This window comes from Indicator indicator, chromosome 6 (genome assembly GCF_027791375.1).
Source record: "Indicator indicator isolate 239-I01 chromosome 6, UM_Iind_1.1, whole genome shotgun sequence".
Classification (NCBI taxonomy): domain Eukaryota; kingdom Metazoa; phylum Chordata; class Aves; order Piciformes; family Indicatoridae; genus Indicator; species Indicator indicator.
Genome location: NC_072015.1, coordinates 13,573,152 through 13,599,297, shown reverse-complemented (window position 1 = coordinate 13,599,297; position 26,146 = coordinate 13,573,152). Strand labels below are relative to the sequence as shown.

At 40.1% G+C, this 26,146-nt stretch overlaps 1 protein-coding gene across 1 annotated transcript in view; it reads left to right on the top strand.

Annotated features, from left to right (window-relative positions):
* Positions 1–26,146, top strand: part of DCDC2 (doublecortin domain containing 2) — a 59,945-nt gene that overhangs the window by 2,150 nt on the left and 31,649 nt on the right. The window contains exons 2-8 of the mRNA XM_054381540.1: positions 366–417; positions 10,520–10,537; positions 17,029–17,105; positions 17,220–17,351; positions 20,803–20,949; positions 22,030–22,084; positions 24,081–24,282. Coding sequence (XP_054237515.1) covers positions 366–417; positions 10,520–10,537; positions 17,029–17,105; positions 17,220–17,351; positions 20,803–20,949; positions 22,030–22,084; positions 24,081–24,282 — 683 coding nt within the window. The remainder of the gene's footprint in view (positions 1–365; positions 418–10,519; positions 10,538–17,028; positions 17,106–17,219; positions 17,352–20,802; positions 20,950–22,029; positions 22,085–24,080; positions 24,283–26,146) is intronic.

Sequence of the window (26,146 nt, the reverse complement as noted above, 5' to 3'; positions counted from 1 at the left end):
AAGAGGCAAGATGATGACTTTGGAAACTCCGGTATGTTGATCCCATGCTGAGATTTGTTGATCCACCTCACAGTAGTATGTGTCTTTCTGACAAGGGGATTATTGATGGTCTGTTCTAATCACCAGTGGTTTCAAGGTAGGTGGTTAGTTCTGCCTTGTCTTCTATGCTAAACCAGAGGGATAGCCTGCAGAATTATATTAATAGTCCTTCATTAAAATTTTGAATTTAGTTACTTTTTATGTTATTTTGAAGTGTGATAAATTTAAAAAGTTTAATGTATGAACACTCCCCCCCCCAAAAGAAATATTTATATTATGTAAGTTAGATGTTTCTGTAAATAATCTAAACTGTTTTCTTTCCACAGCTATTTGGACATTGGAGAAACAAAGAAAAAACCTACTGAAGTCAATAATGAGGTAGGATGTCTGAAGTATTTAAGAAGTTAGCCTGCATTTAATGTTAGTGGCAGGCCTGCATTTATTTCCAGTTTTTAAAATATATATTGATTATATTTAATAAAAATAAAATTATTTACCATTCAGAACATATTATTTGAGTAATCATTACCCTGACTGCTCTGAGCATGATGTGCTCAGCTTTCTGAATTGTCACATCCAGTTGAAAACTTTCAGGCAAAAAATATCTCCTGGTGTCTTCAATGGATCTTCAATGGAGCTTTATTTAATGCAGAAAAAGATGATGATCATGAAAATTTGAGGAGTTTTGGATCAGCAAATTTTCTTCAAAACTTGGTCTTTTCTCTGGAGAAGGGAGATTTGAAAAAATCGCACTTAGATGAAATGCATTTCCCAGTCATTGTGTGTGGAGATAGCAATGTTTCCAACAAACATTTGAATTACAGCTTCTGCCTGACCAGAAGCACCCACTCACTTGTTTTATAATTTTTTCCCTTGTGCTCTTGTGCTGCATTTCCAGCAACGTAATGGTTTGTGTAACGTGTCTTCGGGCAGCAGGACAACCTTGTACTAGAAGACTCTCAAAACTCAGGCTTTAGTGCCTGCTTTCTTTTTTCTGGTGTACAAACTGCACACAGCAGTTTAATTTTGATGGCTTATTAAAAAAAAAAAAGTTTTAGAGTAGTTGAATTTTGGCTAATAATAATAATGCTCTTAAAATCTTGCAAAATAACTCTAGTCTTTGTGAGGCTCAACCATCAATCAGAGTTGGGTCTTTAATGAACTTCATCTCCTTCTATGAGAAAGTGACCTGCTTGGTGGATGAGAGAAAGGCTGTGGATGTTGTTTACCTGGACTTCAGTAAAGCCTTTGAGATTGTTCCTCACAGCACACAGCATCCTCATGAAAAAAATGTCTGTGCTGGGCCTGGACTGGGGTACACTTTGCTGGATCAAACACTGGCTGGATGGCTGGGCCCAGAGAGTGACAGTGAATGGAGCTAAATCCAGTTGGCAGCTGGTCACAAGCGGTGTTCCCCGGGGCACAGTGCTGAAGCCGGTTCTGTTGAATATCTTTATCAATGATCTGGACAAGGGGATTGAGTGCACTCTCAGTAAGTTTGTAGATGACACCAAGTGTGGTGGGAATGTTGATCTGCTGGAGGGTAGGAAGGCTCTTCAGATGGACCTAGACAGGCTGGATCAATGGGCTGCCGACAATCATTTGGGCTTCAACAGGGCCACATGCTGGGTGCTGCACTTGGGCCACAACAACCCCATGCAACTCTACAGGCTTGGGGCTGAGTAGTAATCCAGTCATTGGATTACAAAGATAGGTGCCTTAATACCATACTTGCTTTTGGAAATCTTCCTCAGACTGTTGTACGTATGCATGTGATGAAGGGAATAGTTCAAGAGAAAACTGAAACTGCAGAAGGAAGGAGATATAATGGGAAAGACCTGCAAGATCCTTTTCACTTCAGAACATCAGTCTGCACATTAACATCCAGTTTCAGTTCCCTGGTTTTTGAGAGCATTGTGATGCAGTAGCATTTGAGCAATTATCAAGCACATTCTCATAAGTTGTCCCCTGCTGTGTTCTACTGGAGCTAGTGGAATTTTAAAGCCACATCCTTGTCGCTTCTCATTTCATGCACTGTTATACATATTGTGCACTTCCTTGATGTTTGTTCTTTGCTCTCCTGAGCAAAGACATCAGCACAGCAGTTTTGGAAAAGCTGCTTGGTTCTCATGCTGCTGTAATGCCAGATTGGTGTTGCCACCCAGCTCGTTTTCACAGTGCTGCAAATTCACTTGACTAGCGATGAGCATGATGGGTAGAAGGGTGAGCTGTAGGTTACAAAGAGGAAAAATAAAAGATCAAATTAGAGAAATTGCCTGTATGAGCAAATTTGTATCTTGCTCAAGTATTCTACTGACATGGCAATACTCTTTCCCTTCTGTTTATCCCAGCAAATAAGTTATGACACATCTCTTGCACTGTAGTGTTGTGGTAGTTGTTCTGCGTGGAAGACCGAAACAAGTTTCCCAGAAAAAGATTTTTCAAATGGACTGTGCAACATGTTAATCCCCTAGAATTGTCACATCCCATCTTAGTTTAGAGTTTTTAGGGAAAGAGCAGGCTTGGAGAGTGTAGTAGTTTAGGGCTATGTCTTTAAAATTTTACACAGATTTTGAGCAGAAAGTAGTAAAAATGTAAATAAATCACTACTGGGTGTAAAAAGAAAAATAATGATTATTTTAAACAATTCCATTGGAGGGATATCTCCCATAAGATTTGGTTCCTCAAACAACCTTTAGTTCAGTTCTGTTCCATTCTGTTCTTCTCTTCTTGCTTCTTTGCTGGAGAGATTCTAACAGGCTTTTGCTGACCTTGGCTGCATTTGTTTTGTCTGGTATTAACCTATCCTGCTTCTTTCTCTCTTCCCTTTGTACAGGGGGGTCTGCAGGAGGCAGGGAAGGAGAAGCTGTTACAGCTTTCCCTGGTCTTTTGGCCAGAGAAAGGGGGCCTTGTACTGTTTTATTAATTGTAAATACTTGTAAATGTTGTAAATACTGTGTATTTGTACATATTCATTGCATTCCATTGTAGATTGTAGTTTGGCTTGTAAATACAGCTCCATTTGCTTCCAAACTGAGCTAGTCTGGTAAAGCTAATGTTGGGGGTAGAATTTCAACCCACCACAGAGAGCAAGTTCAGATTTCTGCCTTAGAATCATAGAATCAAGAAGGCTGGAAGAGACCTCAAAGATCATCGAGTCCAACCTGTCACCCTACACCTCATGACTATCTAAACCATGGCACCAAGTGCCACGTCCAATCCCCTCTTGAACACCTCCAGGGATGGTGACTCCACCACCTCCCTGGGCAGCACATTCCAATGGCCAACCACTCTCTCTGTGAAGAACTTTCTCCTCACCTCCAGCCTAAACCTCCCCTGGCACAACTTGAGACTGTGTCCTCTTGTTCTGCTGCTGGTTGCCTGGGAGAAGAGACCAAACCCCTCCTGGCTACAACCTCCCTTCAGGTAGTTGTAGACAGCAATGAGGTCACCCCTGAGCCTCCTCTTCTCCAGGCTAAACAGTCCCCAGCTCCCTCAGCCTCTCCTCATAGGGCTTGTGCTCAAGGCCTCTCCCCAGCCTCGTTGCCCTTCTCTGGACATGTTCCAGCAATTCAACATCTTTCCTAAACTGAGGGGCCCAGAACTGGACACAGTACTCAAGGTGTGGCCTAACCAGTGCTGTGTACAGGGGTACAATGACCTCCCTGCTCCTGCTGGCCAAACTATGCCTGAGGCAGGCCAGGATGCCATTGGCTCTCTTGGCCACCTGGGCACACTGCTGGCTCATGTTCAGCCGGTTGTCAACCAGTACCCCCAGGTCCCTTTCCACCTGGCTGCTCTCCAGCCACTCTGACCCCAGCCTGTAGCTCTGCATGGGGTTGTTGTGGCCAAAGTGCAGCACCCAGCACTTGGATTTGTTGAATGCCATCCTGTTGGACTCTGCCCATCTGTCCAGCCTGTCAAGGTCCCTCTGCAAAGCCCTTCTACCTTCTAACAGATCAACACCTGCTCCCAGCTTGGTGTCATCTGCAAATTTACTGATGATGGACTCAATCCCCTCATCCAGATCATCAATAAAGATATTGAACAGGATGGGGCCCAGCACTGATCCCTGGGGGACAGCACTAGTGACAGGCTGCCAGCTGGATGTGGCACCATTCACCACCACTCTCTGGGCTCGGCCCTCCAGCCAGTTCCTAACCCAGTGCAGAGTGCTGCTGTCCAAGCCACAAGCTGACAGCTTGGCCAGGAGTTTGCTGTGGGGGACAGTGTCAAAGGCCTTGCTGAAGTCCAGGTAGACTACATCCACAGCCTTTCCCACGTCCACCAGGCTGGTCACCTGATCATAGAAGGAGATCAGGTTGGTGAGGCAGGACCTGCCCTTCCTAAATCCATGTTGGCTGGGCCTGATTCCTTGGCTATCCTTCAGGTATGCAGTGATTGCCCCCAAGACAATCTGCTCCATTATCCTTCTCCCTCTTTCAGCCAGGGACAGCAGTAGGGGCCACCAGACTCTTGGCTGTTTTAAATTCTCTGGCAGAGCCCTCACACTGTAATGATAAGCCTCAAAACATTTTGCAATTACTGGTAGGGGAAAGTAGTAAAAAGATTTCATCCTGATGCAGGCTAAAGCTTTGATACAAACTGTTCCCTAGATGTGTTTCCATCAATCACTTCTTTTGGCAGCTGAGCTTGTTTTGCAAGAGAGATCCCTTTTGTACTCAAGGTGATCTGCAAGCACAAATGCACTTTAAATTATGTTCGTGAGGAATCTTACAATCTTTTGAGGAAGTATCGGCCAACAGAGTTACCATTTGTTAATGATAAGCTTAATTGTTTGTAAAAGGTACTGAATATTACTTTCCAATTATAATGTGCAAAGTATGGACATTTCTATTTTTCTAGGCACCATTTCTGATCTAGACAGTCTCTGTGCACTTCAAAAGATGAATTTTACTTGTTATTTGGGCTAGGGAAGATGCCAAAGAATTAACTGAGCTTTTGTGTTTGCAAAGTCTGTAGGCAGCTGTTTGTTTTAAATTATCTTTCTTTTTCAAAAATGTGTTCAGCTGAAACCTCTTTTCATCTTTGCCTTCTTATGACAGTTTTTTGAACACATTGAAGTTAAAGGGATTTTGCAATCTGCTATTGTGAAAGCAAAAAATTACAGGCACCTAAGAAAAACAGATATATTTTGATACTGAAGAAGCAGTCTCTTGCAACTGAAATAAAAAGTGAAGGTTGTAGTGTCTGTATGAAACAGCATCCACTACCAAAAGTTCATAGTAGGCCTGCATTTAGCTACTTTACTGACCATAAAGGTGGATTTGCTTGAGAGCAAGAAAGATTTTCTTAGGTAATGAAAACATTGAGGTTTTTTGTCATCACTTCACTCATTTTTCTGGGCTTCTAGGACAAGCTATGTGTCTGACACAAGTGTTTTTTGGGCTGCTCAAGATTCACTGTCAGTTCTGTTGGATCTTTTTTTACTGACTTAGATTCTAGAAAATAAAATCAAAACTCTACTTAATTATCTTACTCTACGTCATGCACATTTAAGAGTTATTTCTACATTTTGAGTAGTGGGTTCATTCCAGAGTGTCATCATTTAGCATTACATGTGGCTGTGCATGGCTCTTGGACTGACAGATTCAGTGGTGCATGTCAGGGTCCCTAGTATGAGGAGTGCCCACCTCTCACTTGTTCCTGTCCTACTTTTACAGCTCCAGGGTGTTTCCATGTTCAGCCTCAATACCCTTCTGCAGTTCTGTTGCTTCACATGCAGTAGTTGTGTTCTGGTCATGTTTTTCCAGTGATTTACCACTTTTTTCCCACTGTTTTGCATAAATGTATTTTATTGTTCCATAACTCTTATTTCAATTGCAGCTTCTTCTTTTATCAGGTGGTTCAGGTGTGGTCATGTTTGGAGGAATATTTATAGAATGTAACAATAAATATTTTTACTGATGCTTCTTCAGAGGAATAGTAAAGATTCCTCAAAGCTTTCGTACATATATGACCTGAATATTTGTCTCTGCATGCCATCCCAGAACATCTTTCACCAGTGAAAACACTTGAAATTGACAAGGATTTGAATGAGTGTTTGAGTATTTTGAAACTTTTTCTGATCCATTGCCTGTCAGTCCTCACATTGATGACACGCTGGATGACACAGACATGTACTAGGACATGGACTAGGGTGCTTGCTTGTCAGGCAGCTTCACAGAGTGCATCTGTTCCTGTAATGAAGCATGAGTGCAGAATCCAGCTGTGACCGGCACAACGCAGTTGTACTGCTGGTCTCCACATGCAGCATCCCCACACTCCTGCTGTAAGGTCTTGTGGGACAAACAAAGTTAACAGACACATCACAGCCTAAGTCACTTTGCCACTGTGTTTTTTTGTGAGACCTCGGGCCAGGAAAGGTCCCCTTGTTGTCCAGTGCTAACAGAAGAGGCAAGCACCACGACAGAGGTATGTGAGGTGGAAAACACAATGTTTGAAACTTGGTAGATCTGAACTTACCACCAGAATTTTCAAAAAAAGCATCTCAGATGTTACTATAAAAGTGTTTTGTGGGGCTGCCATTTCTCTGTTTCCCTCTGTTCCTCGATATTTTAAAATTAAACTAGTTTAGTATCATTTATGGCAATTTTTTCTTCTGTTCCCTTTGAGTGCCTCTTTGTTGCTAGACAGTGAGGTCACCACTCATCTGTTGACAGTGACATGATCTGATTAGTTTGCAAAATTGTAATTCTGGAATTTTTAATGCTGTCTTGATTTCACAGACTACTTTGGTATCTTTATGCTAGATACACCCTGTCCTTAAGATACTTGTATATTTTTTTCCAAGTGCATTCTCAAGAAAAATGCCAATATTAAAAAAAAAATCCAATGTAATTATTGTTTATTTCAAACCTATCATTTATCATACCTGACAAATAATGTACATGTCTAATGTCTGTAATAATATGAAAAAACATGTCAGTTTTCAATGAGTGGGTAAATGATTCACTGTAACTTTTAACTGTCAATGAGAAATCATTCATTGATATTTTCTCTGGTAGTTTTGAGGGCAAGAAAGTACCTGAATATTAAAAATATTTAATATAAATCAAAATAATTAGAGGTGTTAGAAATTATACAAGCATGTGCAACTTACAAACAAATTATGTCAAAACAATCTATCTTCACAGGATGTTCCTTCCTAATTCCTCCCTTGGAATTAGAAAGAAACAAGCATGGTTTGTACTACCCAAATTTTCTGTTCACAAAATCCTTGTACATCTGGAAATTAATTGTGTGTAGAGGTCCACTTCAGATTTCTGTGCCAACAGGCAAAACTAAACCCTCTTGCTACTCCCTATCTCACCACTTCTATTGCTTCTACTGCTGGTGTCAGACTAAGTTAAGCAATTTCTCATTTTCTGATGTTTAATTAATTAGGAATTCTACTGTAGGTGTAGTTCAGGGAATAACAGTGTCAAAAGATGTGATACACATTTTTAACCTCCTGAGCAGTTTCCTTAGTAGATAAACTGTATATGTTGTTGTAGATGTCATACCCTTCATGAGTGCTCATAATCTAATACCAGGAGGAATCAGAGAAGAACTGACCAGACGTCCAGTTAAAATGCAAGCTGTTCCTTGCTTCTAATTGGGCCTATGAGTTAGCAAAATTTCTCTTCTATACTTCTGTATGTCTGAATTAGGCAGTTTTGAGTAGTTTAATGAGCAGCTTGCTTGTAGATGAATTCAGTGGTTTTAGGAGCAGCATAAAAACTTGTAGTGGCTTTGGTTCATGCCACTGGAGGATTTTGTGATCTGTATTGAGATTGATGCAAAACTTGAAAAGTCAGTCTTGTCCTTGACTAACTTGTCTGCCTTATTCTGTAGGGTAACTGCTCTTTCTGGCCTGTGAGGAGGTTGGAAGGGAAGAGATGCCAGTGCTGACACTTTTAACAAAGCATGTTAGTCTCACTGAAAACTTGTTGCTGCATACTACATTGACTTACAGGAAAAATCAACTTTCACCTTTGATTAAAATGATGAAAAGGAAAAAATTACTTTTAGGGCATTCTTTTCTTCTTCATCTGTCACTGTTCACAGGTTCAGACAATTCTAAGGAGTCATAAAGGCCAGAGACTTCCTTTAGTTTAAATGAATCTAAAGAATTTAGGGGAAATGCAGAAATCATGAAAGGCAAAAATGGTCACAATTGGCAATATTATGTCAATGACAGAAATGAGTATCGGGATCTGTTTTGCTGAGTTAAAATCTGCATTATTGATGCCATCCTTGTGTGTGCTGTGAGCAGTGTAGGGATAGCATCATGCTATAATAATAAAAAATAAGCTATAAAATAACAGCTATTCTTGGGATCCAGAAGTAAATGACATATGATATGTTCTGGAGCACTGAAGAGGCTGAGTGCCCAGGCAGATGAGGCCATGCCATTGCCTGACATATTCCAGCAGAAGATCTGGTCCTTATTCCAGTGCCCCAAAACTATGACAGATCCCAGATTAAACATTTTTCTTTCTAGTGCTTAGCTAGATGGACTGAGACTTACCCACAGATGCACAGGAGATATGAACTCCATTTCACTTACCATAGCTGAAAAGGAGGGTGATTTCCCTTGGGGGTGAACATAAGTAGCTGTAAACACTTTGGAAATTTTGTAGGAGTTTTGCTGTCTAGAAGGCTCCCTGAATTAATATGTGACTGGCATAGTTAATTTCTGACTCACTGGTGCTTTATGTGGCCTGAGAAGTTTGTGTACTGCTGTGGTGTTGTGACCTATTTCCATTCAGTTAATAGCTGTTTGAATGGTGCTTTGTATCTACACCAGTAGAAAGGCTAATAGATTCTTGCTCAAGGCTGGTTTGTACTATCCAGTGTACCATCTAGCAATGCAAAGTAACCAGGAAAACACAGATTATCCAGGTTAATTACTGTGTATGATAACTGAACTGGTTTTGTGCTGACCAAACACCTCAGTGAATTTGATTCTGCATATTTCATTAAGTGTATAAAAATGCCCATTTAAAAAAAGTCATGTTTCTATGAAATAGGTGAGATAAGATGTTTCCTGTGCTGTAGTAGCTTGGAAAACTTATTGTTCTACTTTGCTTTTGACCACTGAACCTTGAACATTCCTTTCTTTCACATCACTGGATGGTGATGGTGTGTATAAATGAAGGTTTGGTTCTTTTGACCCCAGTTCTGCCCTAAGGGGAAGCAAATATTTGTTCTCAATTTTCCTGGGCACATTGATTAACAAACAGGCCATTGTAACAAACTGGCAAAGCCATGGCTCATTGCATGAGCTGATAATTTTGGAATGTGACATGGTGTTGAAATATTTAAAACTTCAAAAGGTTAGTTATAAAATAACATAAGTAATGAATGAGATGTTCAGAGCGTCCAAGACTACATTAATACAGCAATAAGAAAGGCCAGCTCTTAAACCTGTGTAAATCAAAACAGCCAAGAACATCTGGTTCAGGGAGGTTACATTTTTTGACTGTTTTGCTGCCATCCAGTATGGCTTTGTGTGCAGTTGCCCCCTTCCTGGTAAGAAAAGGCAATAAATCAGGTAGTCACACCATTGCTTAGCTTGTGTCTTCATGGCAGCCTGTGAAAGTGCTGCCAGACCTTTCTGTGTAGAAAGGAAGGAAAAGAAAAGCTAAGAATGACATGTTTCTGTTTGAAACTATTCTCAAATGCATAAAACTCACCTTCTTAGAAACTAAATATGCAGCATGTTCAGAGAACAATGAAAATGCTGTTTAATGAACTGCATATTTTTCTGATATGCAAGGTTTGATTCTCTCAAGAGTCACACGCCACTTGCAATACCTGAGGAGGCAAAAGGAATTTGCATAGTTTACTGAGTTTGTCCCATGTTCCAGTCTGTATTCAAAAAACTGGGAAAGTATAATATAGCATTTTTAGAAGAAAAACCTTTATGCCTGGTGGTCAGCAAACAGATTCAAACCAACCAAACCAAATACACATTGTTTTTCTAGATTTACATTTTAGGGATTATGTTTTTTACCTTTTACTGATTGATAAATTTCTGAATAAAGAAGTGAAAATCATTCTTTTTTATCTATGTATGTGTGGGTTGCTCAGAGTCCCTGCATGAATAACCATTCTCAGTAATGCTTTCCCTGTAATACCAAATGTGTAACATTCTCTTCCCAGAGTAACACTTTTGAGTTACAAGCACTGCATGAGCAAGCCCATCTGTTGTGTTTTAAAGAACAAAGTGGTTTTAGTTGATCTTCAGTCTTTCAGGTGGTCAGCTGGACAGAAACGTAAGAGAAAATTTTGCAGGAAAAATGGTATCATATTGTTGTATACACACACACACACGCATATTATATGCATGTACACAGGTGGTTATGCACACACTCATGGCTGTCTTGCAAAAACTACTTTTTGTGTGTGTACATGGTAGTATACCTGAGGTAATGGTTTGGCTAATGATCATTTTGTTTGTTTTCTTTGCCAGCAGTCAACAGTGGAAGATGTAAGTACCTAAAGCAGATTGTTCAATGCATTGCATGAATTTGCTGAGTGTTTTGTTCATGTTTGCTACATTTTGTGTATATTTAGCATATTTTTTAGGATAAGAGAAATGTAAATAATGTAAAATGTTGTTAAGTAGCAGCTGTGAGTGTGTGGATTTTTTTACCATGTTTCAGTTAGATGCTGAACTGCATCTTGGCTTCGTATTTTCGAAGGGATGTTAGGTGGCACTCAGCTGCAGCTACCACTCAGCAACATGAGTTCAGCCACAGTGAATTACGACTCAAGGTGAAAGCTAGGCTCTGAGAAACTTTCTGTAGAATGTATTCTGAAATTCTAGTGTTTATCAAGATCTCAAACACTGCAGATTGATCCCCACTCCCAGAACATTGCCTGTGTTGAGTTTAGCTGCTTTGTTTTTCCCAGACTGTGCAAGGTGCTTCACAAAATTGTGTCACAGGTGGTAACTCCTCTTTGAAGCAGAAAGATCCACAGTGCTGGTGGTGTAAGAGGCACTGTGGGAAGTAACAAATTCTCTGTAGAACAGAAAGGTCAAAATTATGTGGTTTTGAGTGTCTGTAATCCCAGGGTGTACTTCCAACTCTGTTTAGCTCTTGTTGCCTTGCAGATTCTCATTTACTGATTGTCTCCAGCTTACTTAAAAGTTCCTTCTGAGTCAACTGTGATACGTTTTCTCCTTCATTTTCTCCTTCCTCCCCTAAATACTTTGTGTTGCTGCTGTATGTTGTCATGTAACAGATCAGAATCTCATTACAAATTATGAAATATCTGCAACATTTTTTCAGCAGGATATGGAAGCTGCCCTTGAATGGGTCTTATCAAACAAACTGGAAACATATGAAATTGAAAGATAAAATCATAATGGGGCCAGACCATTGCTTAATGTAACTCTGCTTACAATTGCTGACGTACAAGTGCTGATTTACAGTACCTGAGAATGTGGCTGGTGAAATTAAAAGAAAATAAAGGGTTTAGGGGGCTTGTACTGCTGGTCTCTTAATGTAAGCACAAATTCTCACCCAAGAGGGCATCATTGTTAATATGTAACTCTGCAGTGCCAGAGGGGTCAGGCTCTTCCAGACAGTGCAACACTGTGGTACCTCCTACAAACAAAGTAAGAGCAGAACTATGTGTTTGTTAATTAAATCCTGTGTCTGGTCTTCTGCTAGGGTGGTTTGGCGTAACTCCTCACACTTCAAAGGAACTAGACTGATTTACAGTGGCTGAGCATTCGGTCTTTTGTTAAAGTATATTTCTGTGTATTGAAATTATGTGGCTTGCTTTTCATAATCATAAATAGTTTAATGTTGCTCAGACCGAAGTTGTCTAAATGATGGTAACGTGGAAGACTGTGACAAAAAAACAAAACAGGATGGTCAGGTTAATTCTAAGAAAAGCATAGAGGGTGGGCTGTTTTGGTTTATTTTTTTTCCCTTTTTTTTTCTAATCACAGTGCAGCATAGATCTAGCCAAACTCTTTTTTAAAAAATGTAGTTTCAGAGGTGGCAAGGGTTGCTTGTACTGAGCTTTTGCACTGTTGTACTTGGAGAGCTTGATGTACTGTGCAGTAGACAGACCATACACTGGTCATCTGTAAGAATTATCTCTTGTATATTGTGGAATACTGTATTATACTGTGTCACAACTGCTTGCATGTCTGCATGCTTGCCAGCTTCAAAATTAAAGGTATTGTACACAGTTCATTTGCAGCACCTCTCTGCGGACACATCACGTCCCTCTGGGGTTCTTTCTGGTTTTTTTGTTTTGGGGTTTTTTGTTTGTTTGTTTAATTTTCTGGTAATTTATGTATTTATTTTCTCCTTTCCTCTCTTATTTGCAGCATCAAACTGTCTCTGTGTCCTACATGAATATAAAGAGTTTATCTTTCTTTTGGCCCCTGAAGCAGATCAGGTGTGAAACAGGGCAGGCAGAAGGCAAACAGTCCCAAAGATGTTAGTTATCCCTCCTCTTCCAGACAAAAAACAACAGTCTAAACATTTGCCTAAGAGCATGCTTGTGGACCCCATGAAAAGATGCCATTGCTGTTCACCCTAGGTGTGGAAAAAGACTACTCAGAGAGTTCTATGCCAATGTGGTCCATCATCTGCTCAGTTTAGTCTGGGCTACTCTGTTCCAGGCTCCCAGAAATTGAGGCTTTGTGTATGCACTGTGCTAAACACTTGTGAGTGTTTTAATAGTATCATGGTCATCTTAGTGTTTCCACACACTGCTTTATGTGGTGTTATACTAGCAAATGGAACATTGCACTGAGGCATTCTTTTCACATTTCAATATAAGAAGTACATTTGATTTAGATGCACTTAGCAAAACAACTCAAGATTGTATTTTGTTCTCATTTAGGCCATATTTAGGTAGAAAAGACAAATACTAATTCTGCCCAAGCTGGTCCCATCTTAACATTCTCCTGCATTTTGCTTGTGTAAGAGCAAGGCAGGCTCCTTAGGCCACAAAAAGCTGCCAGAAATATTAATGACTCTTTAAGAGAGTAACCCAAAACATAGATTTGCAAGCTGATGCCATGGTATCTATTACTGGCAGAAATACAATCCTTTGAATAATAAATGAGCTCTTTACATCTGTTGTGTTGCTTGTTTTCTCAGGGGCCCAGTGACTGGGCTGTATGCAATAACAAGATGCCTTCTGAGAAGCCTACAACAAAATTAATGGTTTCAGCAGCTTGCAAGATCAACTAAATAATTGGGCACAGCTGGGACTGTCCTAAATGGCTTCTTCATGCTTAGTAAATGCTTACTAACTAGTTTCAGTAAAGTGTGAAAGTGTTGCAGACTGGCTCAGAGAACTTAAAGTTGTTCGATGGACTATTTGGAGCGTGTGAGAGTTTGAGGAGAGGTATCAACAGCATAAGTGAGCATCAGGAGCAGGTGAGGAATTGAAACAGTGAAACAGAATCATAGAATTATAGAATAATTTTGGTGGGGAAAGACCTTCAAGAGCATTGAGTCCAACCATTATCTAACTCTATCAAGTCTGGTGCTAAACCATGTCCCTTAGCACCACATCTCTGTCTCTTTTAAATGTCTTGAGGGATGGCGATTCAACCTTCCTGGGAAGCCCATTCCAGAGCTCCCATTCCAGAGCTGGATAACCCTTTCAGTGAAGAAGTTTCTTCTAATATCCAACCTAAACATCCTCAGGCACGGTTTTAGGCTATTTCCTCTCCTCCTATCACTTTTTACTGGGGAGAAGAGACCAATACTCACCTCACTACAACCATATTTCAGGTAGTTGTAGAAAGCAATAAGGTCTCCCTTCTACCTCCTCTTCTCCACAACCCAAGTTCCCTTAGCAGCTCCTCACAAGACCTCTTTTCCAGACCCTTCATCAGCTTTATTGCCCTCCTTTGGAAGTTATCCTCTGAAAACTGTGCTTTACATGTGTCCTGGGCTGTGTTGAATCTGCTGCTGATATTCAATCCCATGCTGCCATCACACCAGCTTCAAAATAAAAGCGGTGGCTGGAGCAAAGTATTATGAGGCTTGAAGTTCAGATTGTAACCATGAGAGGCTTCCAGTTCCAGTTGCTGCTTTCAGGTTCCAGGGTTGGGTGTTGATCTCTTTTGCTGGGTAGCTGCAGGATGGAGAAGTTTAGCTCACTGGCTTCTGCTGCTGTTTTCTGCATTTTGCTGTGCTTTTTCTGCAAATAGGCTGTGGTAGTTGTGCAGTGTATTATCTCATTTTTCCCATTAAAGCCTTTTATCTCAACTCTTTATCTCAGCCTGGAGTTTTTTGTGTTACCTTCCCTCATTTCTGTGTTGGAGGGAAGCAGAAACTGTTAACCCATTGCAAAACGTATCTGCAAGAATGGCTGAGCTCCTAATTATTTGTCAATACCCCAAAATTTCTTTGCCTCACCTAATGAAACATGTGATTACAACTTCTTACTCTTTTTCCAAGCCTGTAGTAGCAGATGTGAGTCTTCCACCAGATTCAGAGTGTATTGAAATGAACATTAAGTCTGTGAATTGCAATTACCTTAGGCATTAAGGTAATTGCTTATGTACAGTCTAGTACCAAATCTCTCATTGTATGAGGCCAAACCATACATATATCTATGAAATAGATCTTGAGGAGTAAATGCACTGCCTAGTGAATTGCTTTTCTAAAGGGATGGTCCTCGCCCATTCCAGGAGCCAGCTTCCTAGTTTGGTCCACAAGTGCTGCTGGCACAATGCTGTTGTAACATCCTTATTGCTGTCTGTCCTGGGTTAACACAACCTGCTCTCATGTGCTCCTTTCCCCTCACACAGATGGGAAGGAAAGTAACACAAAAAAAGCTCTGGGTTGAGAGAGAAGAGTTTACTGGAAATGATACAATGCACAATTATCTTAGCCTATTTGCAGAAAAATGAAGCAAAAGCAGCAGCAGAAGCCAGCGATAAAGCACCCCTAGCCAAGCATGCAGCAGCCACTACAGTGGAAGAAGCCATCACCCCAAAACCTGGAAACCAGAAGCAGCAACCAGAACAGGAAGCCTCTCATGTGACAATCTGAACTTCATGCCCCTTAATACTTTGCTCCTGCCAGTACTTCCATTTCGAAGCCAGAGTGATGGCAGCATGGTATTGAATACTCATCTGCAGATTCACCTCAACATTATCCACCCTTTTTCTGTACTGTCTACATCATGCCCAGCAGCAACTAACATCAAACAACATACATCATACATCATTCACTGTCCATTCTCACTCAAAATGAGATTGAATTGTGGTACACAGAAGACTTCTCACTCTAGATGATCTGGTGCTCCACCCTGTTCCAGTACAGTCTGGATTAGTCTGTGATGAGTCAGAGAAACACACAAAAGCTCTGTGGGTTGAGATAAGGGGAGTTTAATGGAAGTGATACAATGTACAATTACCTTAGCTATTTTGCAGAAAAGCAAAAGCAGAGGCAGCAGCAGAAACGAGACAACCATTAAGCAATCCCCCATGCTTGAAGCCCATAGCCAGCCCAGCAAAAAAGAGCAACACCCCTAAAACCTAAAACTGGAAGCAGCAATGGGGAACAGGAAACATCTCTTGTTACAATCCAAACTAGGAGTCCCATGATAACTTTGCTCTAGCCAGCACCTTCGTTTTGAAGCTGGCATGATGTCAGCATTGTATTGAATACTCCTTGCAGATTCAATTGGTGAAACCCATGGCATTCTCCACCCCTTATTTTATACCATCTGCATCATGCCCAGCATCAATTAGCATCATACAACATACAACATACATCATTTACTCTCTATTCTCACAATGGACTTCTCACTAGAGATGCTCTGGAGCTCTGCCCTGTTCCAGTGCAGTCTGGGTCAGTCCAAATGGTGGGGCGCTGTTTCCGTCCTGGGGCAGTCGATTCCAGGACTTCTTCCACTCCTCCAAGTGAAAACAAACTGTGATCTACGTTCCAGTGCTGAACTTCTCACTCATCCAGGTGTTGTGATCCTCCTGTCACACCAGAAATATTCCACCCCTTGTAGTTTGATGGCATCAGAGTACATTGTGCAACTGTATCTGCTAAAGCTTTATACTCTTGTGTGTTTGACGTACCAGGCCATTGGATCCACACAGTCCAACAGACCTGATTGTCCCTCTCCTCCACGTGTTGGAGGCAGGGCTCCTCTAATCCTGACTGGAATCACTTGCGACGTGTAAAAATGCTTTGGTAGTTCCTTCAGGAGGATCAGAAGCAGTATCAGTTCTTCTGCTCTTTTTGGGTGATTTTCCACTGGAAACTGGAGCAGTGTTCTCAGAAGAGTTCCCTTGTGATTCACAAACTCACACAGCTAGGACTGAAGTGGGTTTTCTGTCCCACTTCCTCTTGTCCTCCCCATGGTCATGTAGGTAAAACCACACGGTACTGTGCTCAGCTCTGGGGCCCTCAACACATGAAGGACATGGAAAGAAAAAAAGAAAGCTCTGGGGAGATCTTACAGTTGCATTTCAGTATCTGAAGGGGGCCTACAGGAAGGCTGGGGAACAACTGTTAAGAAGGGCATGCAGTGACAGATGAAGGACAATGATATTAAACTGGAGCAGGCTAGATTTAGGTTAGGCATAAGGATAAAGTACTTTACAATGAGAGTGGTGAAATACTGAAACAGTTTTTCCCAGGGATGTGGTTGAGGCCCCATCCCCAGAGATGTTTAAGGTCAAACTTGATGTGGCCCTGAGCAACCTGATCTAGTTGGAAATGTCTCTGCAGGGGATTTGCACAAGATGACCTTCAAGGACCCCTTCCAAGCCAATGCATTCTGTGATTCTGTGAAACCTGCAGCTGTAATTCTCTATGCTCTGCAGAAGGTGAAGCTGGAATGGAATAATATGCATGTTTTAAAAACAGGAACTTATTTCTGCAGATACTTCTCTCCTTGCTGGTGGTAGTCAGGGCAAACTCTGTCCCGGTGTGAAGGCTGAGTAATTTCTAATTCTTTTTGTCCTTGTAGGTCAAGCCAGTTACTCACAGTAGAATCACTGTGTCAGCACGGTTTCGGAAACCACTCCAGGAGCCCTACACTATTTTGTAAGTAGAATTTTCAGTATAATGAACTGCTGTTTCAGGGATGGTAGTGTCTTAACTTCAGGTGAGTTTTGTTTAAAAAGCTCCTCCAAATTATTTTACTTTGCTTTATTTCAGCCTGATTGCTAACGGAGACCTTATTAGCCCTGTAGTGCGCCTCCTCATTCCCAGGAAAACACTGAATCATTGGGATCACATTCTCGAAATGGTTACAGGAAAAGTTACCCTCAGAAGTGGAGCTGTTCACAGGTATCAGAAAGCTGGATATATGCAAGATACATCTCTAATATGTGTAGATATGTTTTTAAAACTCCTTAGATAGATATAATGGATCATTCCTGCTTCATGGGAAATTCTACTCTGAGAAAACTGAAGTGAAGCAAAAAGCCACAAAATGGAAATATGCTGACTCCAAGTAAGCTTCAGGTTTCATTTCAACTGCTGTTTGTAAACAAAAAAAATGTCAGTGTGTTTCAACTGTTATTTGTTGACTAAATACTTAGCAAGCATTTACAATAATAATGCAGTATATGTAGTATTAAAAATGGTTACATGTTAGAGTGAAATGAGCATGGTAAAGCTGGTGAAGATGTTTGCAATGTGCAGTCATGGATGTGATCCATGTAACCTTTTAATTTTTGATATTTCTTTAAATTCATTGGGTCAAACAATTTCAAGGAAAAGATTAGAGATTCTTTGGAAGACTCGTGCTATGACTAGGCTGTGCTTTATACTCATCCAGCTCAACCTCCTAATAAGAGCCAAAGCCAAAGCTGTACTTGGGGGTTAGCAAGTTCCAGTATCTCAGCTACTCTGAGTTGTTTTGGTATCCCAGAAATAAGAAGTGACCTCTTGGATAGGTAACTTTCAGTCCCTTAAGTCTTTTGCAATGCAAAATATTATCTCTAGAATAGGATTTTGTAGTTGTTGCATGTTTTAAAGCAAAATGGTGTATGCAGTTTCCATGAGAAACACTGCAGTCTGAGTAGGCTGCCAGGGTGTGTACAGGCAAATTGTTAGCATTCCAGTGTTGCCCCATGCAGCGTACGTTACAGGATTATGTTCCTCAGATGGGAAAGGGCCTTTTGTGGAAAATCATTCTTCACAGCTTACGCAATGTCTGAGCAAAGCTTACAAAGCATTTCTCAAATCAGTGAAGATAAGGTAGTCCTTCAGTTCTGATTAATTCCCAGAGCTGTTACAGACAGAAAAAAATTACACTAATTATATTTGTTGACTATTAGCTCTCATCTAATTTTTCCTCTCAGCCCTGTGTTTCTCTTCTGTTATTTGGCTGCTTAGTACTTTTACTTGCAGTAGAGTAAACCTGCACACTTGAGCTTTCTGGATGCAAAGTAACAACCATTTACAACATACTAATGCTTTCTGCTCTCGAGCTGCTTAACAATTTAAAAACCTCTCACATTTTATTCTTATTACTTGATGTTGCTCCCTGGTGAAACTGAATGATGTAGATGAAAGCATAAATCATTCTGTATGTAGCTAAGATTGCTTTTGTGAAGTTGCCTGCACTGCTTAGCTTTAATGCTTTAAGATAATGTATCTGTCATTTTGAATTATTTAATGTTTCCTTTTTGTGGTTTGCTATTAACCCATTTTTCATTTTCTTTTCCTTAAAATGCTAGGAATACATATTAAATGTGTTAGTAATGTGATCATTGTTGTTTAATAAGTTACACATTAATTGCTGGGGTTTGCTGAAACTATGTCAGCATTAGGGGAGGCTCTGTAAGACCACTGATGCTGGGAAGATCTATTTTTTCATTGAAGAAGGATAAGTGCAGTTATGAGAATCTGCATTATGTATATGGCAGCTTTTCTTTTCTGTGTTATTAAAAGATGCCCAAAGATGCCAGGTCTTACACGTGGCTAAAAAAAAAAAAAATCATCTCCATCAGAATAGGCATGTAAGTAAGAAATATGAGAGAGGAGACAGTGAGAAAGCAGCTTTTCTGCTTGCCAGTTTGTGCATAGGTTTGGGGTGCAGCATCCTGATGGGCAGGTACCGGTGCATCAGCACCTTGGAATTTGGAGATATTGGTCCCACAGGTTCTGACTTTGCTGACTCCTTTGTCAGCCTGTATACTTGCTTTGTTTTGGCTGCCCCTTTTTGGCTTTGATTCAGGAAGGGAAATGGAAGTCCACTGACATCCCACAGGACAAGCCTTAGGTCATTCCCCAGTGACCAGCAGAAGTGACCACAGGCACATCTTTATTGCATAATACTAGCCAGAGAGAACCCAGCAGGTCTGTGAATGATAAATGTCTCCAAACCTGTGTAATGCTTGTTAAGTCAATAAATATTTATTTATTTCAAGTTCCTCTTTATTTTCAAATATAACTTAAATTTCACTTTCATCTTCAGTGACTGATTGATTCAGTTATTGTGATTACCACTTTCAGGGTGAGAAATAAAGCTAAAGATTTTCAGGTAATTCATAACATTTCCAGGAATTACATTAAACAGAAAACATTTAAACACAAGCAAAGTTAAAGATGAGGAGCAAAACCCTACAGTCATGGTTGTATGTGCCTCTGTATACCTACAGGACCATACAAAGATATAATCCAGTTCTTAAATGGTGGTACACTGATTTGCTGTTTTTTTTCCCTTGAGTTTCCCAAAGCAAAATGTAATCTAGCAAAACACAGTGAGATTAATTCAGAAATAGGTTTCTTGCTGTTTTTTAAGATTACTTGTTTTATTTTACTTGTTTGTGTGTAACTGATGTTGTCTCTGGTAGTGAAACATGAATTGCCCTTTGAACTGCTGGTATACCTGTGAAACATTTGCACTAAAAATTAAATGAGTAATACAAAGGGGATGCTTCAGAGTTAGCACACCTCCTTGCAAGGAATCAGCTGCAGTTTTTACCTTTGAGAACTATAAGTCTTTATGAAAACCAAGGTACTTCTACATGGCAGGAAGCACCTAGAAAATCCAATGAGGGGAATATAAGAGACATGGACATATGGAAGCAAGCACAACAAAGAGCTACAGAGATGAAGAAGGTATCTGTTGTGGGAAGGGCTGGGAGAGCTGGGACTCTACAGCCTGGGGAAGAGAAGGCTCAGTGAGGTCTTGCTAATGTGTATAAATGCCTGGTATGAATGAGTGAAGAAGTCAGAGCCAGGCTTTTCTCGGTGGTTCCTGGTGGCAGGACCAGATGCAATGGATACGAAATGGAATTGCACTTGAACAGAAGAAAAAACATAGTAAGGGCCATCACACACTGGAGCAGGTTGGCCAGAGAGAGGCTGTGGAGTCTCTGTCCTTGCAGTTATTCAGAACACACCAGGACACTGCACAGGGCAACCTATCTTCCTTTCTCTTGCTCTGCACTGGGTGTCCAGAGTTCACATGCAACCTAAGCTATTTGGTGTTCCCTGGTTCTAGAGCAGCATCTTTTTCTCCCCCTGTGTTTAGTCAGGGTTGTGCCACTGTGTATAAGAACTTAGTTCAGTTTCTTCACTATCAAGCAGAAACATTTTGCATTTTACCTGTCAGGGTTGTTCTTAAGGCAGGCTCTTGATAATCCTTCCTAAAAGGTTCATTGTATAGCTGTGTATATAATTTTATATCTCTTGCATTTTCCTGAAATTTAGGAGTAACACATACAGTAGCTGCTCTAACTTCAATGTCAAGGTTTGTTATATTAAGCATTTTTGTATTTTTCAGACTTTATACTTTAGATGGAAAACTTCTTCAGAATGGGTCAGACTTGGAGAATGGGCAAATTTATGTTGCAGTGGGTAGAGAAAAGTTTAAGAAGTTGCCATATGGTGATCTGCTCTTCAGCAAATCTACAATGAGAAGGCCACCAGGGTAAGTTCTACAAGTGTATGATATACTTCTCATGCTTGTGTGTCAATATGTTTACAAAGTACCACCAGTGAAGTACAAAATCATAATACCAAGCACAATGGATGGATGGATCAGTATGAATGCAAACATTTATTGACAACTTCTAGGAAAACTGAGATAAAAAAACCAAAAGAGAATATGGAAATACAGAAGACAGTTTCACCTCATAGACATGCCATTGATCATATATCACAAAATCAGTGTAAGAGAAAAAGATTATTTTGACTTGGCTTAATTTGTTTGGTTGTTTGTAGTTTTTTTTTTTTTTTCCTGGGATACAATTGTGTACAAATGAATGGGACTAGGTGCAGTTCAGATCTACTCTTGCTTGCTTATGTTTTGTGGAATATGTACTCCCTTAAGAATGCTTTATGTTTGGGTCTGTGTCTTGTGGGCTAGAAATACCACATAACAGAGGCCTGAGCCAGATGTCTGTAAGAAGAAATTGAGTCTTTTAGTGTCTTTTGAAAGCAGAAGAATTGGGAGCTATTTTATTGAAATGAATGAAAAAAAAAAGGAAAACGAAAACTTTCCTCACTAAGTGGTGTACTTTAGAGAATTTGTCCCATATTCTGGATATAAACTTGAGTGTAATTTTTTTTTTTTTTTTTTAGTGAGCAACTGTTGACAATATGAATAACTGGAAAGTATTTTAGGAAACAGCATTTGCAGCAAATGAGTTTAAAGATGGTGAAAAGTTGTGTTCATCAATTGTTGTAAACAATTCTGTTGAAGTTGCTTGAACATCTGATTACAGTAGTTGCAAGGTTCTTTCACATGGTAATTCACTGACTACTGCTCTGCAGATTTTCAGTGTATAAAGTATACATTGTGAAGAAATGTAATGCATTTGTTGAAATAAATTAATGAATATGTGTTTAAATACAGTCTAGGGAACAGAAATGAGTAAACATGCACAATCAATAAAGCAATTAACTATGTGGCCTTAGCCAGCTTGGTGTTACCTGACTTGATTATAGATACATAGCATCTCTCATATTGACAGTGTGCATGATTCTAAGATATGGCTTATTTCTGCAGTTCCAAAACCTCTGTACTACCTCCGATTGTGGGATGTCAAAAGTCTAAAGGCAGTGTAAGTATTAAGTTTGCTTCTAATTTAGCTTAATTCCAGCAGATGGAAAGTCCCTGTCCTTTGGGTTTTAATTAAATCCGAAGAGAAAAAATCCACAACTGCCTGGTGGTATTCTTATTAAAGCTTGATGATTCTGCAGTTACTTGTGGTATCAATTAGACTAAAGAAATCTGATTAAATATTACTGCAATAATGGCTGCTTTATTTTTTTCTAAAACCTTCCATATCAAAGATCACCTGCTGCTTTGAGGTCTTTCCCATAAACTTTGTTAACTATCTTTGTGTATTTTTGTATTTATTTATTCAAATTATGCACTTAAAGGAAAAACGTAGACCCTTCTACAAAACATCTTGCAGAAAATGGTGTTTCTGCATATCGAGTCTGATAAAGGCCTTAAACCAGTGTCAGACTTGCAGTCTGTCATTACAATTGTGGTGGCTGATGGTGTCCTTTCACTGTTTACAAAACAAGCCCCCCTGGAGCCACTAAATAAAAGCAGCAATAAAATAGACAAGTCTCTGTTCCATTAAATTCCCGAGAAGATACAAGCTGAGTAAGGAACATAAATTCAACTGCTGTTTGTTTTGAAAATGTGAGCTTAGCAGTTCTATCATTTATAAAAAGAACTCATTAACAGTATTAACTTGTTGCTGCTTCTACTGTTAATTAATAATATGTACAGAAAATTATTTGATATTCACTTTTATTCCACTGAGATTGCACCACACAGTGATAACAAGTGCCAAGGAGGCAGGAATACGTACTGCTGCTCTTAAATACCTAATGCTGTACTTGAACTGGTATAAATTATGCAATTCTTTGCTTCAATTTGGTATCTACAGTTTTTTACTATTATTGCTTGGGAGTAACAATCTCTGATTTGAATTAGAAGAGCCTGAATTATTGCTGTGCTCTCATTTCTCTTGACAGAGAAAGGATAAGTGGTGGATTTGATGTTGGTAGATAAATGGTAGGTTAGGTGGTAAAAGCTGGATGGTATTTAAGTAAAATATCTTAAACAGAACTGATTTCTACTGATGATGTGAAAAGTAGAAGAATCATAAAAGTGCAATGCATTCAGGATTTTTTAGAGAGATGTGAGATTTTGTTTGGGACTTATTTTTCTGAAAAAAATTAACTTTATATAGTGTTGCCTTTTAACTTTACCAGTAAGGTGAAAAGAACTGTCCATGACCACTGCAGAATGAAAGGCCTTTCTGGTAGGCAAGATCTAAAATGGCATAAACTGTTCATGCAGCTACAATAAGCAAAACAATGATGTGGAATATATTTGTCTTCTGTGACTCAGCTAAGTCTGTGATCAGGTGAACAATGCCAGGTATGGATAGGATTTTCTGTCCTGTCTGCATGCATGTTTTCCTGTTGTATGGAGTGTTTTGACAGGACTGGATTAGGAAGAAATGCCCTGTGCCAAAAGACTGCCAAAAGAAGGAGGCTGACAGCCTCTAATGAGAGGCAATGAGGAGGGTGTTCAGTGGATAAAGTCATACAACCTAGAACAATACAGACTAAAGGGCTGCTCTGTACAGTTCAGGTTTTTACAGTGTTGACTGTGAACAGATTTAGACTGAAGAAAAACGTGTCTAAATAATGAAATCTCTGGCTAATACACCCAGGATTATACCTACATCAAAACTGTAGAATTAAGGACCAGGAAGTTCCACCTCAACATGAGAAGGAACTTCTTTACTGTAAGGATCACGGAGCACTGGAACATGCTCCCCAGAGAGGTTGTGGAGTCTCCTTCTCTGGAGACTTTCAAGACCCATCTGGATGAATTCCTTTGTGACCTTTGTGTAGTGCTGCTCTGGCAGGGGAGTTGGACTCAATGATCTCTGGAGGTCCCTTCCAACCCCTAACACCCTGTGATTCTGTGATCCCAATCCTTAGCATTAAAAGGTTGAAATAATACTGAAGATTTAAAAATTACCTTTGTAGTTTTCATCAGTGATAATTACATTCACTTCTTTTCAGGGAAATGATCGTCAGTCTAAATCTACTGTTGGATCCAGTGACACAGGAGAAAACAGTTCCTCTCCTCAACTTCCCAAAGGGAAAGACAAAAAAGGTCAGAATCTGGCGGATTCTGTGTCCAGACGACACTTTTCCAATACCTCTACAAAAGTGAAACAGACTGCAAGAGTAACAGCTGCCACAGGACTCCTTCAAGATAATGGTCAGTGCTCAGATAAAGGCTGTTGCAGCACAGACATATTTGATCTTCAGTTAAAACAGTGAAATAATGGAATGTTTGCTTGAATAGTTCTGCAGTTTACTCTGGCTAAATGGATGTACAAAAATGCCTTCTGCATAGGAACTGTACCTATTCAAAGGCCAGTTGTATGAGGTTCAAAAAAGGCCAAGTGAGAGGTCCTGTGCTGTACTTTGAGTTACAACACCCCCAGGCTGGGGGAGAGTGGCTGGAAAGCTGCCTAGGAGGGAAAGACCTGGGGGTGTTAATCAACAACTGTCTGAATATGAGCCAGCACGTGCCCAGGTAGCCAAGGCAGCCAACATCATCATGGCCTGCATCAGGAATGGTGTGGCCAGCAGGACTAGGGAAGTGATTGTTCCCCTGTACTCAGCACTGGTGACACCACACCTCGCATACTGTGTCCAGTCTTGGTCCTCTCACTGCAAGAAAGCCATTTAGGTGCTGGAGCATATCTAAAGAAGAACAGTGAAACAGCACAAGTCTTATGATGAGTGGGTGAGGGACCTGGGGTTGTTTAGCCTGGAGAAAAGAAGACTAAAGGGAGACCTTATTGCTCTCTACAACTACTTGAAAAGAAATTGTAGTGAGGTGGGTCTCCATTTATTCTCCCAAGTAACAAAGTGACAGGACAAGAGGAAACAACCTTATATTACACCAGGGGAGGTTTGGGTTTGCTTTAGGAAAAATTTCTTCACAGAAGGGGTTTTTGAGCATTGGATCAGGCTGCTCAGGGAAGTGGTGGAGTCACCATCCCTGAAGGTGTTTAAAAGATGTCTAAATGTGGTGCTGAGGGACATGGTTTAGTGGTGGAACTAACTGTGCTTGGGCTTGATAATCTTAAAGGTCTTTTCCAGCCTAAACAATTCTGCAGCTCTATGATTCTATGCCTAACTGCTGTACTCCTGGCTTCATTTGTAAGAGGCTGTATATGATTTTTAGTACACCTTGGAAGTTAAACTCTTGTCCCTGAGGATCCCTGGTTAACTACCTGGTTCTAAATAACAAAATGACTGGACCCTGGAGGCACAGCACAAACACAAATTCCCGCTAGCTGATAGCTGCTGGGACTAATCATACAGCAGAGCTGCTGAAGGCACTTTCAAAATTTCTCCCCCACTATACCGTGGCAGCAATTTAGAAATTTAGTTGTAAACATCCTCTTTCAGAAACTGTTTTTCTTATCTTAGCGTGTGATATTCTCCCTCCCCCTCCATTTTTTTTTAAAGGCTAGAAAACTATCCCCTCACTATAGATATGGCAGCCATGCTGGGATGCTTGATTTTTCTCATTAGTAATAGTTCCAGAAGTTGTGGATATGGACCAATAAATATGTGCCAGAAGAAACAAGTTATACTTTTCATACTATTTGACATTTCTTCTTACTGCTGTTTAAGTGTCAAAAATTAAGTGTGCAATAACAAATCATGCTCTAAAACTCAGTATATGTTACCCAATAGCACTGTTTTGTACCTCTAGAATTATAACTTGTAAATTTACTTTGAGTCAGGAGCAGGTTTGTAGATTTGAGTTTTAAAGGATTAATGAAATGCAATACTTTATAATCTAGTTGTCTCTTCAAGAATTAGCTGTGTTGAATTTCAGATTTATTTTGATCTTGATTCAAATACCATTCTATCCTTTTGCTGTTAAGTGGACATAATTTTGGCTGACTTTTTCAGTCAGTTTTTTTTCCTGAAGAACAATGATTATATTACAATGAAAGTAACTGGGAGCATTCATCCTGTATTACTCATGGAACGACTGAATATATTCTTCTCCTTGAAATCATCATGGTATATCCCCACACCTTGCATGCTTGCCATGC